The 18,423-nt window shown below is 43.5% G+C and overlaps 1 protein-coding gene across 1 annotated transcript in view; it reads right to left on the bottom strand.

Annotated features, from left to right (window-relative positions):
* elapor2a (endosome-lysosome associated apoptosis and autophagy regulator family member 2a) overlaps positions 1-17,669 on the bottom strand; it is a 31,101-nt gene extending 13,432 nt beyond the window's left edge. The window contains exons 1-8 of the mRNA XM_070435022.1: positions 17,505-17,669; positions 17,286-17,387; positions 14,395-14,515; positions 3,559-3,748; positions 3,303-3,450; positions 3,052-3,141; positions 2,666-2,771; positions 2,414-2,583 (exon numbers count right to left, since the gene is read on the bottom strand). Of these exons, the coding sequence (XP_070291123.1) occupies positions 2,414-2,583; positions 2,666-2,771; positions 3,052-3,141; positions 3,303-3,450; positions 3,559-3,748; positions 14,395-14,515; positions 17,286-17,387; positions 17,505-17,585 (1,008 nt within the window). The 5' untranslated portion in view covers positions 17,586-17,669. The remainder of the gene's footprint in view (positions 1-2,413; positions 2,584-2,665; positions 2,772-3,051; positions 3,142-3,302; positions 3,451-3,558; positions 3,749-14,394; positions 14,516-17,285; positions 17,388-17,504) is intronic.
* Positions 17,670-18,423: the final 754 nt, after the last annotated feature.

The following is an 18,423-nucleotide window of genomic DNA, read 5'->3' as shown; positions in this document are numbered from 1 at the left end:
CGTCGGAGCGGTGTAGTATGATTCAATCTTAGCCCTGTATTGACACTTTGCCTTTTTGATGGTTCGTTGCAGGGCATAGCAGGATCTCTGTAAGCTTCCGGGTTAGAGTCCCGCACCTTAAAAGCGGCAGCTCTAACTTTTAGCTCAGTGCGAATGTTGCCTATAATCAATGGCTTCTGGTTGGGTATGCACGTAAAGTCACTGTGGGGACGATGTCCTCGGTGCACTTATTGATAAAGCCAGTGACTGATGTGGTGTACTCCCAATTCCATCGGAAGAATCCCGGAACATTTCTAGTCTGTGAGACAAAACAGAAGGAGAGCGATGGAGTGCTGCATCAGATGACCTGGCCTCCACAAATCACCCGACCTCAACCCAATTGAGATGGTTTGAGAGTCGGAACTGAGGCCTTTTTCTAGAACTCCAACCTAAAAGAATGCTGACGTCATGATCAAACTTTATTTAAAATGTTTTTGTTCCAGTTTTCTTGAAAGCTTGAACAGGACGGTGGCGCGGTGGTGGAAGGTGGCGCCTTACAACCTGGAATTGAAATAGATTTTGGGGGGTTTGTATCATTTGATTTACACAACATGCCTATCACTTTGAAGATGCGAAATATTTTTTGTGAAACAAACAAGAAATAACAAAAAAGAAAGAAAACTTGAGCGTGCATAACCTTCACCCCCCAAAGTCATACTTTGTAGAGCCACCTTTAGCAGCAATTACAGCTTGGGTTGTCTCTATTAGCTTGGCACATCTAGCACTTGGATTTTGCCATTCTTTAAAGCAAAATTGCTCAGCTCCTTCAAGTTGGTGGGTCCGTTGGTGTAACAGCAATCTTTAAGTCATACCACAGATTCTCTATTGGATTGAGGTCTGGGTTTTGACTAGGCCATTCCAGACATTTAAATGTTTCCCCTTAACCACTCGAGTGTGCTTTAGCAGTATGCTTGGGTCATTGTCCTGCTGGAAAGGTGAACCTCCGTCCAGTCTCAAATCTCTGAAGACAAACATGATTCCCTCAAGAATTTCCCTGTATTTAGCGCCATCCATCATTCCTTCAATTCTGACCAGTTTCCCAGTCCCTGCCGATGAAAAACACCACACAGCATGATGCTGCCACCACCATGCTTCACTATGGGGATGTTGTTCTCGGGGTGATGAGAGGTGCTGGGTTTGCGCCAGCCATAGCGTTTTCCTTGATGTCCAAAAAGGTACATTTTAATCTCATCTGACCAGAGTACCTTCTTCAATATGTTTGGGGAGTCTCCAAATGCCTTTTGGCGAACACCAAACGTGTTTGCTTATTTTTTAAGCAATGGCTTTTTTCTGGCCACTTCTGTAAAGCCCATCTCTGTGGAATGTACAGATTAAAGTCGCCCTATGTACAGCATCCTCAATCTCGCTGTGGAGCTTTGCAGCTCCTTCAGGGTTATCTTTGGTCTCCTTGTTGCCTCTCTGATTATGCTCTCCTTGCCTGTCCGAGTTTTGGTGGAATAACAGACTGGAAGCTTCACTCTCTTGGAAGGTTTGTTGTGGTGCCATATTCTTTCCATTTTTTAATAATGGATTTAATGGTGCTCCGTGGGATGTTCAAAGTTTCTGATCTTTTTTTATAACTAACCCTGATCTGTACTTCTCCACAACTTTGTCCCTGACCTGTTTGGAGAGCTCCTTGGTCTTCATGGTGCCGCTTGCTTTAGTGTGTTGCAGACTCTTGGGGCCTTTCAGAACAGGTGTAATATACTGAGATCATGTGACAGATCATGTGACACTTAGTTAATAAAGTCCACCTGTGTGCAATCTATTATGTGAGTTCTGAAGGTAATTGTTTTCACCAGATCTTATTTAGGGCGTCATAGCAAAGAGGGTAAAATAAATATGCTGCACCATTTTCCTTTTTTCTTTTCTTTTTTAAACAAGTTTTTTTTTTCATTCACTTTGCCAATTGGGACTATTTTGTGTATGTCCTTACATGAAATCCAAATAAAAACCAATTTAAATGACAGATTGCAATGCAGCAAAATAGATAAATCGCAAAGGGGGATGAATACTTTTGCAAGGCACTGTATGTATACTGTGGCTACAAAAGTAATACTAAGTGTATGTTGTGTAGTAAGCTGTTAGTAGCCCATGTGCCTCACCCTAATAATTTGATCCCTTTCCCCTCATAACTTAGCCTACTGTTCCGACTTGGTGGTACACCATGTAGCCTATAGCCTGTTTAGAGAAATGTAATCATCGACCTTTGTAAGACCTTTCATTGTCTGCTTATATGCCCCTTTATTCTATCCTCCGGTTCTGACTTGATAAAAGATAATGAACTGCAGTATAACCAATAAGCTGCTCAAACTCATGTCTGATAAGACAAGTTGTATATAGGTGTCTGCATCTACACTTGTCTGCATGCTTATGTTCCTGTGAGCCTACGTGCATAGAGTGTGGTGGTGTTGCAGTGGGTACAGGAGCTGGCTCCGTGGCCAGAGTGGGTGTCTCTGGGACAGGGCTGACATGAGGAGGAGCCTGGGGTTTGACTGAACGTCCCTGGTTTACACGGGAAACACTCTGACGCATACGCCACTCCTAAAGAGAGAAAATAACACTTAAGTACAGAGGGGAAGTGGCATGAACAGCTACAATAAATACACAAACACGGTAGTCCTACCCTCTATGTGGACGTTCTTCAGCAGAATAGGTTTGACTACTTTAGCTCCAATCAGGATCCCTGCTGTCCTCCAGTACAAGATGTTAGTGCCCGACTTCAGATTCACCTTGAACACACCCATTAGAGATCTGGGTTTAGAATGCCCATGTACACAGAGATATGACCTGAAAGCATCCCAATACTTGACACTTGATGGTGCTGTAGCCTCAGAGGCTGTCTAACCCTTTAGACCTGAGACACTCCTGATTCAATGAATCAAGGGCTTGGTGATTAGTTAACTAGTGAAATCAGGTGTGCTAGTGCTGGGCTAAAACGAAAGCTTGCAGTCAATTTGGGTCTTGAAGAACAGGACTTTTAACTTAATTACAAACAAACACAGCTCTTACAGTGTGTGTGGCCCACTCCCCGTGACTGGTAAGCTTGAGCCACTTCTTATCAGCAGTCTGGTCCATCTCCTGACACTGGTCATTCTGGATCTGCCAAGCAACCAGAACATCAATCAATCAATATTTAAATTAGTGAATATCACTTCAGCATATTTATAGCGCTACTTGGTCAGGAAGGTACTGCAGAGAAGAATTTACTCTCACTAACTAGCAGATATCATAGGAATGAGAGAATGAAGTAGAAGACTCACAAAGAACTCGAAGAAGAGGTTGCCGTCTGGGTACTGGTAGTCAAAAGAGACTGATCCCGGTTTCTTCAGATGGACAGCATAGATCAGAGAGACAGTACACTCATCTCTGTTAGACTCCAGGTAACTACCCTGCGGAAACCACGTCGAACTGGACACACACACACACACACACAGCAGAGATTAATGAGATGTATGCAAGAACTGCAACGACACCATGTTTTAAAAATCATAAGCTAAACCCCTCCCCTTCCCACACCTGTTGCAGGTAGTGCTGTCGTCTCCATGGGGACCATTGTCGAGGTAAGTTGCTAGGGAGCTGAACCCGCTGGGGATGGTTTCCCAGTCATCAAATCGAATACCGCTGCCCAGAGAGTAGGTACCTGCTGCACACTGAGTACACTCCTGGGCAGACATCTCCAGAAACTCCCCCACCTCACAGGAAAATGCTGGGGGAGAGAGACGGGAAAGAGAGAGTGGACATTTCATGGAAAAGATAAGAGAAGTATACCACCAGCGGCGGCCTGTCATTCAGGGCACGTGGGGCAAAGCCCGACCTGTTTAGTTAAAATATAAATATATACAGTACCAGTCAAAAGTTTGGACACACCTACTCATTCCAGGGTTTTTCTTTATTTTGACAATTTTCTACATTGTAGAATAATAGTGAAGGCATCAAAACTATGAAATAACATATGGAATCATGTAGTAACCCAAAAAAAAATGTTAAATCAAAATGTAATATATTCATAATTTGAGATTCTTGGTGACAGCTGTACACACTCTTGGCATTCTCTCAACTAGCTTCATGAAGTAGTCAAAGAAGCAAAGAGAAATGACAGTCCATCATTACTTTAAGACATGAAGGTCAGTCAATGAGGAAAATGTCAAGAACTTTGAACGTTTATTCAAGTGCAGTCGCAAAAACCATGAAGCTCTATGATGAAACTGCCTCTCGAGGACCGCCACAGGAAAGGAAGACCCAGAGTTAATAAGTTCATTAGAGTTACCAGCCTCAGAAATTGCAGCCCAAATAAATGCTTCACAGAGTTCAAGTAAGACACATCTCAACTGTTCAGAGGAGACAGTGTGAGTCAGGCCTTCATGGTCAAATTACTGCAAAGAAACCACTACCAAAAGGACACTCGGGCTCCCGTGTGGCACGGTGGTATAAGGCACTGCATCTCAGTGCAAGACGCGTCAGTACAGTCCCTGGTTTGTATCCAGGCTGTATCACATCCGGGTGTGATTGGGAGTCCCATAGGGCGGCACACAATTGGCACAGCATTGCCCGGATTTGGCAGGGGTAGGCCGTCAATGTAAATAAGAATTTGTTCTTAACTGACTTGCCTAGTTAAATAAAAGGTTAAATAAAAAATAAATAAGAAGAGGAGACTTGCTTTGGCCAAGAAACACGAGCAATGGACATTCGATTGGTGGAAACCTGTCCTTTGGTATGACGAGTCCAAATTTGAGATTTTTGGTTCCAACCGCCCGGTCTTTGTGAGACGCAGAGTAGGTGAATGGATGATCTCCGCATGTGTGGTTCCCACATGAAGCATGGAGGAGGTGGAGTGATGGTACTTTGCCGTTGACACCGTCAGTGATTTATTTAGAATTCAAGTCACACCTAACCAGCATGGCTACCACAGCATTCCGCAGCAATACACCATCCCATCTGGTTTGCACTTAGAGGGACTATCATTTGTTTGTCAACAGGACAATAACCCAACATACCTACAGGCTGTGTACGGGCTATTTGAACAAGAATCAAATCAAAGTGTATTTGTCACGTGCGCCGAATACAACAGGTGTAGACCTTACAGTGAAATGCTTACTTACAGGCTCTAACCAATAGTGCAAAAAAGGTGTTAGGTGAACAAWAGGTAARTAAAGWAATAAAACAACAGTGAAAAGACAGGCTATATACAGTAGCGAGGCTATAAAAGTAGCAAGGCTACATACAGACACCGGTTAGTCAGGCTGATTAAGGGAGTATGTACAGGTAGATATGGTTAAAGTGACTATGCATATATGATGAACAGAGAGTAGCAGTAACGTAAAAGAGGGGTTGGCGGGTGGTGGGCGGGACACAATGCAGATAGCCCGGTTAGCCAATGTACGGGAGCACTGGTTGGTCAGCCCAATTGAGGTAGTATGTACATGAATGTATAGTTAAAGTGACTATGCATATATGATAAATAGAAAGTAGCAGCAGCATAAAAAGAGGGGTTGGGGGGGGGGGGCACACAGTGCAAATAGTCTGGGTAGCCGTTTGATGACCTATTCAGGAGTCTTATGGCTTGGGGGTAAAAACTGTTGAGAAGACTTTTTGTCCTAGACTTGGCACTCCGGTACCGCTTGCCATGCGGTAGTAGAGAGAACARTCTATGACTGGGGTGGCTGGGGTCGTTGACAATTTTTAGGGCCTTCCTCTGACACCGCCTGGTGTAGAGGTCCTGGATGGCAGGCAGCTTAGCCCCAGTGATGTACTGGGCCGTACGCACTACCCTCTGTAGTGCATTGCAGTCAGAGGCCGAGCAATTGCCATACCAGGCAGTGATGCAACCAGTCAGGATGCTCTCGATGTTGCAGCTGTAGAACCTTATGAGGAACTCAGGACCCATGCCAAATCTTTTTAGTTTCCTGAGGGGGAATAGGCTTTGTCGTGCCCTCTTCACGACTGTCTTGGTGTGTTTGGACCATTCTAGTTTGTTGTTGATGTGGACACCGATGAAYTTGAAGCGCTCAACCGGCTCCACTACAGCCCCGTCGATGAGAATGGGGGCGTGCTCGGTCCTCCGTTTCCTGTAGTCCACAATTATCTCCTTAGTCTTGGCTACGTTGAGGGCTGGTTGTAATTCTGGCACCACCCGGCCAGGTCTCTGACCTCCTCCCTACAGGCTGTCTCGTCGGTGATCAGGCCTACCACTGTTGTGTCGTCTGTAACCTTAATGATGGTGTTGGAGTCGTGCCTGGCCATGCAGTCGTGGGTGAACAGGGAGAACCAGAGGGAACTGAGCACGCACCCCTGTGGAGCTCCAGTGTTGAGGATCAGCGTGGCAGATGTGTTGCTACCTACCCTCACCACCTGGGGGCGGCCCGTCAGGAAGTCTAGGATCCAGTTGAGAGGGAGGTGTTTAGTCCCAGGATCCTTAGCTTAGTGATGAGCTTTGAGGGTACTATGGTGTTGAACGCTGAGCTGTAGTCAATGAATAGCATTCTCACATAAGTGTTCCTTTTGTCCAGGTGTGAAAGGGCAGCGTGGAGTGCAATAGAAATTGCATCATCTGTGGATCTGTTTGGGCGGTATGCAAATTGGAGTGGGTCTAGTGTTTCTGGGATAATGGTGTTGATGTGAGCCATTACCAACCTTTCAAAGCACTTCATGGTTACAGATGTGAGTGCTACGGGTCTGTAGTCATGTAGTCATTTAGACAGGTGACCTTTGTGTTCTTGGGCACATGGACTATGGTGGTCTGATTGAAACATGATGGTATTACAGACTCAATCTGGGACATGTTGAAAATGTCAGTGAAGACACCTGCCAGTTGGTCAGCACATGCCCGGAGCACACGTCCTGGTAATCCGTCTGGCCCCACAGCCTTGTGTATGTTGACCTGTTTAAAAAGTTCTTATTCACGTCGGCTACGGAGAGCGCGATCACACAGTCGTCCGGAACAGCTGATGCTATCATGCATGCCTCAGTGTTGCTTGCCTCGAAGCGAGCATAGAAGTGATTTAGCTCGTCTGGTAGGCTCGTGTCACTGGGCAACTCACGGCTTCCCTTTGTAGTCTGTAAAAGTTTGCCCTGCCACATAAGATGAGCGTCGGAGCCGGTGTAGTATGATTCAATCTTAGCCCTGTATTGACACTTTGCCTGTTTGATGGTTCGTTGCAGGGCATAGCAGGATTTCTTGTAAGCTTCCGGGTTAGAGTCCCGCACCTTAAAAGCGGCAGCTCTAACTTTTAGCTCAGTGCGAATGTTGCCTATAATCAATGGCTTCTGGTTGGGGTATGCACGTACAGTCACTGTGGGGACGATGTCCTCGGTGCACTTATTGATAAAGCCAGTGACTGATGTGGTGTACTCCTCAATTCCATCGGAAGAATCCCGGAACATGTTCTAGTCTGTGAGAGCAAAACAGAAGGAGAGCGATGGAGTGCTGCATCAGATGACCTGGCCTCCACAAATCACCCGACCTCAACCCAATTGAGATGGTTTGGAGAGTCGGGAACTGAGGCCTTTTTCTAGAACTCCAACCTAAAAGAATGCTGACGTCATGATTCAAACTTTATTTAAAATGTTTTTGTTCCCAGTTTTCTTGAAAGCTTGAACAGGACGGTGGCGCGGTGGTGGAAGGTGGCGCCTTACAACCTGGAATTGAAATAGATTTTTGGGGGGTTTGTAATCATTTGATTTACACAACATGCCTATCACTTTGAAGATGCGAAATATTTTTTGTGAAACAAACAAGAAATAAGACAAAAAAGAATAAGAAAACTTGAGCGTGCATAACCATTCACCCCCCAAAGTCAATACTTTGTAGAGCCACCTTTAGCAGCAATTACAGCTTGGGGTATGTCTCTATTAGCTTGGCACATCTAGCCACTTGGATTTTTGCCCATTCTTTAAAGCAAAATTGCTCCAGCTCCTTCAAGTTGGATGGGTTCCGTTGGTGTACAGCAATCTTTAAGTCATACCACAGATTCTCTATTGGATTGAGGTCTGGGTTTTGACTAGGCCATTCCAAGACATTTAAATGTTTCCCCTTAAACCACTCGAGTGTTGCTTTAGCAGTATGCTTAGGGTCATTGTCCTGCTGGAAGGTGAACCTCCGTCCCAGTCTCAAATCTCTGGAAGACAAACATGATTCCCTCAAGAATTTCCCTGTATTTAGCGCCATCCATCATTCCTTCAATTCTGACCAGTTTCCCAGTCCCTGCCGATTAAAAACACCCACACAGCATGATGCTGCCACCACCATGCTTCACTATGGGGATGTTGTTCTCGGGGTGATGAGAGGTGCTGGGTTTGCGCCAGACATAGCGTTTTCCTTGATGTCCAAAAAGGTACATTTTAATCTCATCTGACCAGAGTACCTTCTTCAATATGTTTGGGGAGTCTCCCAAATGCCTTTTGGCGAACACCAAACGTGTTTGCTTATTTTTTTAAGCAATGGCTTTTTTCTGGCCACTTCTGTAAAGCCCATCTCTGTGGAATGTACAGATTAAAGTCGCCCTATGTACAGATACTCCAATCTCGCTGTGGAGCTTTGCAGCTCCTTCAGGGTTATCTTTGGTCTCCTTGTTGCCTCTCTGATTAATGCTCTCCTTGCCTGGTCCGTGAGTTTTGGTGGAATAACAGACTGGAAGCTTCACTCTCTTGGCAGGTTTGTTGTGGTGCCATATTCTTTCCATTTTTTAATAATGGATTTAATGGTGCTCCGTGGGATGTTCAAAGTTTCTGATCTTTTTTTATAACTCAACCCTGATCTGTACTTCTCCACAACTTTGTCCCTGACCTGTTTGGAGAGCTCCTTGGTCTTCATGGTGCCGCTTGCTTTAGTGGTGTTGCAGACTCTGGGGCCTTTCAGAACAGGTGTATATATACTGAGATCATGTGACAGATCATGTGACACTTAGTTAAATAAAGTCCACCTGTGTGCAATCTAATTATGTGAGTTCTGAAGGTAATTGTTTTCACCAGATCTTATTTAGGGGCGTCATAGCAAAGAGGGTAAATAAATATGCATGCACCACTTTTCCTTTTTTTCTTTTCTTTTTTAAACAAGTTTTTTTTTTTCATTTCACTTTGCCAATTTGGACTATTTTGTGTATGTCCATTACATGAAATCCAAATAAAAACCAATTTAAATGACAGATTGCAATGCAGCAAAATAGATAAATCGCAAAGGGGGATGAATACTTTTGCAAGGCACTGTATGTATACTGTGGCTACAAAAGTAATACTAAGTGTATGTTGTGTAGTAAGCTGTTAGTAGCCCATGTGCCTCACCCTAATAATTTGATCCCTTTCCCCCTCATAACTTAGCCTACTGTTCCGACTTGGTGGTACACATGTAGCCTATAGCCTGTTTTAGAGAAATGTAATCATCGACCTTTGTAAGACCTTTCATTGTCTGCTTATATGCCCCCTTTATCTATCCTACGGTTCTGACTTGATGTACAGTCGTGGCCAAAAGTTGAGAACGACACACTAATATCAATTTTCACAAAGTCTGCTGCCTCAGTTTGTGTGATAGCAATTTGCATAATGTTATGAAAAGTGATCAGATGAATTGCAATTAATTGCAAAACTCCTCTTTGCCATGCAAATGAACTGAATCCCCCAAAAAACATTTCCACTGCATTTCAGCCCTGCCACAAAAGGACCAGCTGACATCATGTCAGTGATTCTCTCGTTAACTCAGGTGTGAGTGTTGACGAGGACAAGGCTGGAGATCACTCTGTCATGCTGATTGAGTTCGAATAACAGACTGGAAGCTTCAAAAGGAGGGTGGTGCTTGGAATCATTGTTATTCCTCTGTCAACCATGGTTACCTGCAAGGAAACATGTGCCGTCATCATTGCTTTGCACAAAAAGGGCTTCACAGGCTGCCAGGATATCGCTGCCAGTAAGATTGCACCTAAATCAACCATTTATCGGATCATCAAGAACTTCAAGGAGAGCGGTTCAATTGTTGTGAAGAAGGCTTCAGGGCGCCCAAAAAAGTCCAGCAAGCGCCAGGACCGTCTCCTAAAGTTGATTCAGCTGCGGTATCGGTGCACCATCAGTACAGAGCTTGCTCAGGAATGGCAGCAGGCAGGTGTGAGTGCATCTGCACGCACAGTGATGCGAAGACTTTTGGAGGATGGCCTGGGGTCAAGAAGGGCAGCAAAGAAGCCACTTCTCTCCAGGAAAAACATCAGGGRCAGACTGATATTCTGCAAAAGGTACAGGGATTGGACTGCTGAGGACTGGGGTAAAGTCATTTTCACTGATGAATCCCCTATCCGATTGTTTGGGGCATCTGGAAAAAAGCTTGTCCTGAGAAGACAAGGTGAGCGCTACCATCAGTCCTGTGTCATGCCAACAGTAAAGCATCCTGAGACCATTCATGTGTGGGGTTGCTTCTCAGCCAAGGGAGTGGGCTCACTCACAGTTATGCCTAAGAACACAGTCATGAATAAAGAATTGTACCAACACATCCTCCGAGATCAAACTGTTCCTGGGTGGTTGGGAGAAGTTGGTGACGATCAATGCCTTTTCCAGCATGATGGAGCAACTTGCCATAAGGCAAAAGTGATAACCAAGTGGCTCGGCGAACAAAACATCCATATTTTGGGTCCATGGCCAGGAAACTCCCAAGACCTTAATCCCATTGAGAACTTATGGTCAATCAAAACCCCACAAATTCTGACAAACTCCAAGCATTGATTATGCAAGAATGGGCTGCCATCAGTCAGGTTGTGGCCCAGAAGTTAATTGACAGCATGCCAGGGCGGATTGCAGAGGTCTTGAAAAAGAAGGGTCAACACTGCAAATATTGACTCTTTGCATCAACTTCATGTAATTGTCAATAAAAGCCTTTGACACGTATGAAATGCTTGTAATTATACTTCACTATTCCATAGTAACATCTGACAAAAATATCTAAAGACACTGAAGCAGCAAACTTTGTGGAAATTAATATTTGTGTCATTCTCAAAGGTTTTGGCCACGACTGTACAGGAGAGATTACTGTAAGAACGGCCCATGTTCTGAATTCTGTTGCTATACATTTCCAAACTGCTGAACAAATAGCTATTGACTACGTCATTCTTAGCTCGCTCATTAATGTTGTCACGCCTCCTTTTCCTGTTCGGGTGGCGCTCGGCGGTTGTCGTCACCGGCCTACTAGCTGTCATCGATCCCTTTTCCGTTGGTTTTGTCTGATTTGTTTCACCTGTTTCTTGTTTAGATTTCGAGTTGGGCTATTTAAGCCGGTAGGCCCGCCTGCTCTTTGTGCAGGCTTGATTATTTTTCCCACTGTGTTGACGTGTGGTGGTGTGTGTTGTTTAGTTACCTGTTTTGGGCATTTGTTTGATTACGCCCAGTTTCGTGGAGAGTACTACTTTTCTCTGTACGTAATAAAGCGCTATTCTGAACTTTCTGCCTCCTGCACTTGACTCCGCACCCACTACGCCTAGTGTGTTACAAATGTCTTATGGATGGCTTCTTATCCGCTCTTCATTCCCTTATGCCATAGTTTTTACATCTCAATTGTCAGTAGAAACCACATTTGTTTAAGCAAGTCAGCCATATCCGCTATGTTTTTTGTTAAAGCAGTAAATGAGTCTGAATGAACTGTTTTGCTGCCAGACAAGGCTCCGCTGATACCACTGCTACACCTGGCTAAGGACTCACTCCATGGTGCTGAAAAGAAACTGCTGCTGTTGCGACAGCTTTATGTAGGCCCTAACAGTTTGTGGGCACCGTTTGTCAAAGTTATAGTGCAATTCATGTATTGTTTAGTCTTGTGTTGTGTACTGGATTTGCTGGCATGCATCTAAAAAAAAATTGTTTGCCCCTCCAAAATGTACATGTTAAAATCGTCACTGTATACCACTATTTGGAAGTGTGTCAGAGAGTGAGAGAGGGGATGTATCAGAGCTTGTTAGAGGTCAGGGATGGTGCAAAACAGGAGATAACATTATATTGGTAAAAGAAAAATGGTAGACCTTCTGTTTACACCAAGGAGAGGGGAAGTAACTGGGTCCATAATTGGGCTGGATACAGCTCAGAGATGTACAACAGCCCTCGGATGGCTTCCCCGTAACCACGGGAACAAACCTACTAATCCCCACATCCTGGTGAAAAGGGCTGTGTGGGTGGGGGTGCGTGCGTGGGCGAGGTTGTACAAAGTAGGGTTGTGACATTTAAACGAAATTGGGATTGGTTACTTTAAAAAGAAAAATCCCTAACCTAAAAACTTTAAGTAATATTTTTAACAAAACTACCACTGACAGGTCGCGATAATTATCCTAAAGACAAAAAAATACCTAACGCAACAATGTTATAACATAAGTAGGAGAAGACAAAATGCAAAGGTGGAATTGAGCTACAGTGGCAGTACAGATGCAATGCGGAAAAGGGGAGCACTATGAGACCCAACCCCTTGCTGGCAGCAGTGCAATAAGGGACGGACTGAGAAAATCACAGGCTGATTACAGAAATGATTGCGGTTGCTGTGCAGCCATTGTCAATTGTAGAGGATGCCGGCTTCAATGTTGCCCTAATGGCATGTCTAGAAACAGACTACAAGATGCCATGTCGAAAAAGCGTAACGGCCCGGATGGAGAAATGATTGCTCTGAAAGTACAAAGCACAAGCTCTCAGAAACAATACTTGGCTCCCGAGTGGCGCACCAGTCTAAGGCACTGCACCGCAGTGCTAGAGGCGTCAGTACAGACCATGATTCGATTTGAGGCTGTATCACAACCGGCCGTGATTGGGAGTCCCATAGGGCGGTGCACAATTGGCCCAGCATCGTCCGGGTTAGGGTTTGGCCAGGGTAGGCCACCATTGTAAATAAGAATTTGTTCTTAATTGACTTGCCTTGTTAAATAAAAGGTTAAATAAAAACAGATTGTTTGACGTCTATGAACACGCCGTTATACATCACTGCAATAAGCCATCACATTGAGGAGAAGTGAGAACATGGAGGAGAGTAGAGAATCTTGCTGAGTGGGTGGGGGGCAGAAGTAAGGTCTGGTAGGGTTAMCACTAGATAGCACAGCCACAAAGTCAAAATTGGCTATATTGTAAATATTAATGATAAGAAAAACTAGCTTTTTGTCTTAACTTAAGGTTAGTCATAATGTTAGCAGTGCGGTTTAAAATCACATTTTAAGAAGATAAATTGTTTTTATGAGTTTGTGGCTGTGGTAATTAGTGACGACTGTTTGTTAGGTAGCCAGGACTGCGACAAATTGAACTGCATTGTCCCTTAGCAGTCATACGCAGAACCATGTCTGAATTGTGATTTTAGTAAGGTGACTTCTGTCACATCAAACAATGAAACAGAATTGTCTGGAAGCTTTTCCCCAGGTGTCTGTCTCACTGGCTCAACCAGACGGACTGGGTAGAAAAATGGCCAATCAGGAATTAAATAGAAAAAGAGAAAAGCAGACAGAGGTGAGCTTTTTCCAGAGAACAAAACAAAGATGCACAAAGATCATGCCCCCACATGCTAACCTCGCACCATTACCATTAACAGGGGAGGATTCTCTTGGGGTTATGATATTTATGAATCTGTAACTTTCTCACTCATCATTATTCACGATTCAATCATGATTATCTGTAATAATGGTAGAATACTCATTAATTAAATTTWAAAAAATCTGAAATATACAATATTCTATTCTTATTTACAATAAAAGTGACTCCAAAAAAAACACAATACATTATTTAACATGAATTTCTATTGGGTACAACATAATTGGAAACATAACCAAAACAAACTGAAAATGCATCCAACAAGTTTGTAGAGTCACAAGCTTGATGTAGTCATTGCATGCTAGGAATACTGAACTTCTGACTAAATATAATACACCATAAGTGAATTTGTCCTTCGAATGTGGGGACTAGATGCATAAAGTGCTTACATTTCTAAACGTGGAAACAGATATGTATGAACAAATAAAAAGGTGACATTTTGTACTGTCGCCTCATAAAACATTTGATGCTGGAGTATAGAGCCAAATTAAAAGTTTTAGCTTCACTCTCCAAATACATATGTAGGGGAGTGTCTGTCAATAAAACCTTTTCCACAGACATGCATCAGTTAGAGATATTTATGGAAGCAAAGTCAGGCGCAAGACCCCCCCTGTGAGAATTCACAAGTAAACATAGTGAGACCTGTGTGTGTGTGTATATATAAAGCTCTGAGGTTATTGGCCTATTGTTCCAGCATGAAGCCAGCTCTGCCCTGTGCTATGACTGGAGCAGAGACAAAGAGCCAATCAGGTCGTTGTGGAATACTGGAGGAAATTCCAACCAGCTGATAAGAGGGTGTGAGAAAAATCTCTGACACACACACACAGTACTTACTGCACTCTGTCCCTCGCACAGGCTCGGGCAGTCCGATGCAGGATCCATGGCTCTGAGGGATTGCTACTCGCCATCGCGACCCTGTACTGTCACACTCTGTATATTCATAGTAGTAGTCTGTCTGCAACACAAGAGATAGCATGGATACACAGTGATGGAGAGAAAGAGAGAGGGGTTGAGTGTGTCTGTGTGTGTCTTTGAACAGTATGTGAGAAACAGTGAGAGACAGATAAAAGACAGACATGGGGACAGAGAGAGGTCAGTAAACACCAAGACCACCAAGGGCCCTGAGTTCTCTCTTCACCACCCCATTCCATCACTATGGATACAGGAAACCAAGGCACAGCACACAGTGGGTAAGTGGATCAAAAACTGATCCTATGTCAGTATAATGAAAGTAGAAGTTGTCCCTAACCACTGACAACTGTATGTCCACGCGTAGGAATTTGATGGTTCAGTCTTGCAAAAGGTTCTGAGATTTAAGGTTTTTGAGTTCAAGGTTTGCAATTTTCACTGTGAGAACATTGTTGAAGTGTTATCTCTCACACACAAACATGCTGTGGAGTATGTGGTTCGCCATCATGGTAAGGGAAATCGTAGAGTGAGCATGACTCGTTTAATCACTATTCTGACCATAATGTCCCTTGAATTTGCCAAACCAATGATTGCCAAACCATTGAGTGAAATACAACATGCTTTTTGCCATGTTTAAGGAATGTTGACCTTTTAGAAGAACACACACGTGTCTGAACAAAGTGCTGAAGGGGTCATGTTGTGGGCATCATGGACATGGCATATATATGAAGTTGTACTGCTTTACAGTAACACCATTGTTTCGTCCTCAAAACTGAAGCTATTTGTATCCAACAGCGTACTGTTTTGATGCAAATGAATGAATGCCACATGCAGACCTGGTTTCACATGATATTGATTTCAAATAATGTATTGCCTTATTTACTACCATCTGTCTTAAACGTTACCCTTCCCCCTCGCTTTCCCTCAGAAATGACTGATAGCTTTGTATCATTGAGATTCATGCCAATCAATAAATCAGGGCATAAAGTTTAATTATCTATTCCTCTATACCATGACCCCAACAGAAGTCTATATTCTGCATGCCTGTCATGTGTTACCTGATAGGAGATGTCTGTTCCAGGACAAATCTGAACTGACATATCAGGTTCTGTCACATGGTGTCATTCTAAAGACATTCCACTAGACCAGGGACTGCCAACCCTTCTTCTGGAGAGCTACTGGGTGTGCAGGCTTTTGCTCCAGCCCTGCGCCAACACTCCTTAAATCTAAGCATTTGCTCATCAGGACATTTATTAGCAGAATCAGATGTGTTCTAAAGGGCAAGGCGAGAGCAAATGCATGAATATTTAGTGGCTCCAGGAGGATGGTTGCCCCTAGACTCTATGAATCTGAGAGTGGAAGACTCCTCTCTCGTCTCTAACATGTAGGCTCACTTTTTGTGAAAAGTCCCATTACAAGTCAGACTGTTGAATAAACTTCATTTGAATGTACTTTACCCGTTGTCTGCCGATTTTGTCCTTATGTAGGAGGTAATTGGAGACAAAATATCCACAGGGAAGTGTTATTAGCCCTACTTTGAGTATGCTGGTCTGTTTTTATTTTCAATACTGATGCAATTTGCATGTGACCAATACTATGGCCGAGGAATATGGCCGAACCTAAACCACAGCCGATTGTGAGGAAACATGCTTCAGTCGACTACGTTCGGCTATTGTTGACATATTGTGCATCACATGTGATGTGTGAAGAGACTGAAAATACAAGTGACAGAACCTACCGGCTCTGCAAAGTCAGGTAAACAACACTTTCCTATGGATATCTCCACCTCCTATCACCAAAAGAACTAACACCATGTATAACCAGTAAAGTAAGTGTAAATATTATTTTAGTCAACATTCTGGCTTGTAGAGACTGTTTTTTTTTTAGGAAGATTTTGGTCAGACTGATAATCCATGGAGTAACCATGGCAACAGTCTGATGTTTAGACAATGTTACCCCAGGATAAATGTAGGGCCAAAATACTTGTTTTCTGGTGGTAGAAATAGTAGTCTTGTGGAAGTGCAGAGCGCAGATTCCACAATGCCCTGGTGAGTCACTGTGACTGGACAGTAAATTGGAGTTTGTGTCCGTCTGAATGTAATATAAGCCAGGCTATGTTGTTGCCAGCCATGTGCTATGGCTCAGAGGTGATGAGTGGCGAGAGAGACGGTGGGAAGGAAAGGCAGCTCCATGCAGGAAACTGATAAGACTCAAAGTCTGCCCTGAGTGTTGAGACAACACAAACCAGAACACTGTGTACACACACAACCACCCAACCGACACAACACAACACACACACACACAACCACAACACACACACACACCACACCACACACACACACACACACACACACACACACACACACAGCCCTAAGCAGTGCAAATGTCCTAAGCAACAATTCCACAGAAATCCTGCAGGACTACTTGATTGCATGACTGACAGGTGTTTGGAGAAACAGGATGAGTAATTAGTTGTCAAGGAGGGCATCTCCCTCTCTCTCAGCAGTGTATGTGTGTGATTTATATTTATATAAACATATGAATCTGACCGGAAGTGCAGCGTCATCAATTCATAATCGTATTAGTAATGGTCGATGGAATGATTACTGTTTAGCGCTCATGTTGTTCTTCACAGTAGCTTGTGTGCCCCTGAATCAGACTCCTCTTCTGACTCTCTATTTGAATGGATAAGCTGGTAAATAACACACTCTTGTGTTTTCCACTAACATGCATGCACCATATTAGCCCACGGAAAATACAGCTACTAAAAATAACTCCGACAACACATACATCGGCATCCCGACAGTGGATCTCACCTCTGTGCATGGATGTGGTCCCTTCGACCCGAATGCCAGCCGAAAAGAGAGGAGGAGAGCGCTACCAGCGATAAACCAAGACCGGGAAGCCATAATAGGAACCTGGGAATAGAGCGATGTCAAAAAGCTAAGTAGGCTAGATTTCAGTCATAAAGCAATGGCCTGTTAAACGTTATGGGTGTTTGATGTCGCAAATGTATAAAATGCTGTCCGACTCACGTCTAGGTTGAAGTGGGTTTCTTTTTTCTCTACCTGCGACCGATGGGTTTGAGATTCTGGTTGTACGTTTGCAATTCGCATCTACCGGTGTTTGACGCGACGGTGACGTCGGTGGTCTGATAAAGGCAAGCCGGAGAGGAGTCGTTATTACGATGAAACCGCGTTCATGATATGTCGGAAATACGAGCTTCCGAATGCAAAGAAAATCTATTTGAATGGCCCTCCAACTCGTAATAAAAAATGGGGAAACTCTGGTTTCCTCGTGTTGCGAAACTATCATTTGTTTAACTGTAGGCTACTTTTATCGTTCATGGTTGACGCAGTTTGTTCATAGCACGTAAATGCACACAACTCGTTTCTCCGAGTTTCCTAGGCGCATTTTCTGAGTTTCCGATGCTTCATGAATGACACATTACAGTACCATTCTTTATACCTCAGTGATTCCTTCTGTACATACAGAGCAAAATCAGTGCAGCAGTTTTGTATTGAGATTCATTTGAATATTTACCTAACAATTCATTATTTCAAATACACCCATAGTTAACCTACCTGTCTTTGTAGAATCTATGAAAGCTAGCTTTCACATAGGCATCACGTTCTAAAATCACTGCCAGGGTTCAGAATTGTGGTTAACTGTTATTTGAACGATTGGCCATTTCACTCAACTGAGCACAAAGACTTTAAGTGGTTTACAGTTTCCAATTACTTGATATAGTCAGGTCTATAATTATTGGCACCCTTTAAAAATATGAGCGAAAAAAGACTGTAGCCTATAAAATAAATAATACAAATACTGAGCTATATTGTATGCTACATTTTTTTWAATTATATAATGTTATACAAATAAAATTGCTCAGAGAAAGAATAATAAAGAAATATTAAAAGGATAGGGGTCAAAATTATTGGCACCCCTGTTTTC

Source organism: Salvelinus sp. IW2-2015, linkage group LG26, assembly GCF_002910315.2.
Source record: "Salvelinus sp. IW2-2015 linkage group LG26, ASM291031v2, whole genome shotgun sequence".
NCBI lineage: Eukaryota > Metazoa > Chordata > Actinopteri > Salmoniformes > Salmonidae > Salvelinus > Salvelinus sp. IW2-2015.
The sequence above is the reverse complement of the archived record's forward strand: the minus strand, read 5'-3'. Positions and strand labels throughout refer to the sequence as shown.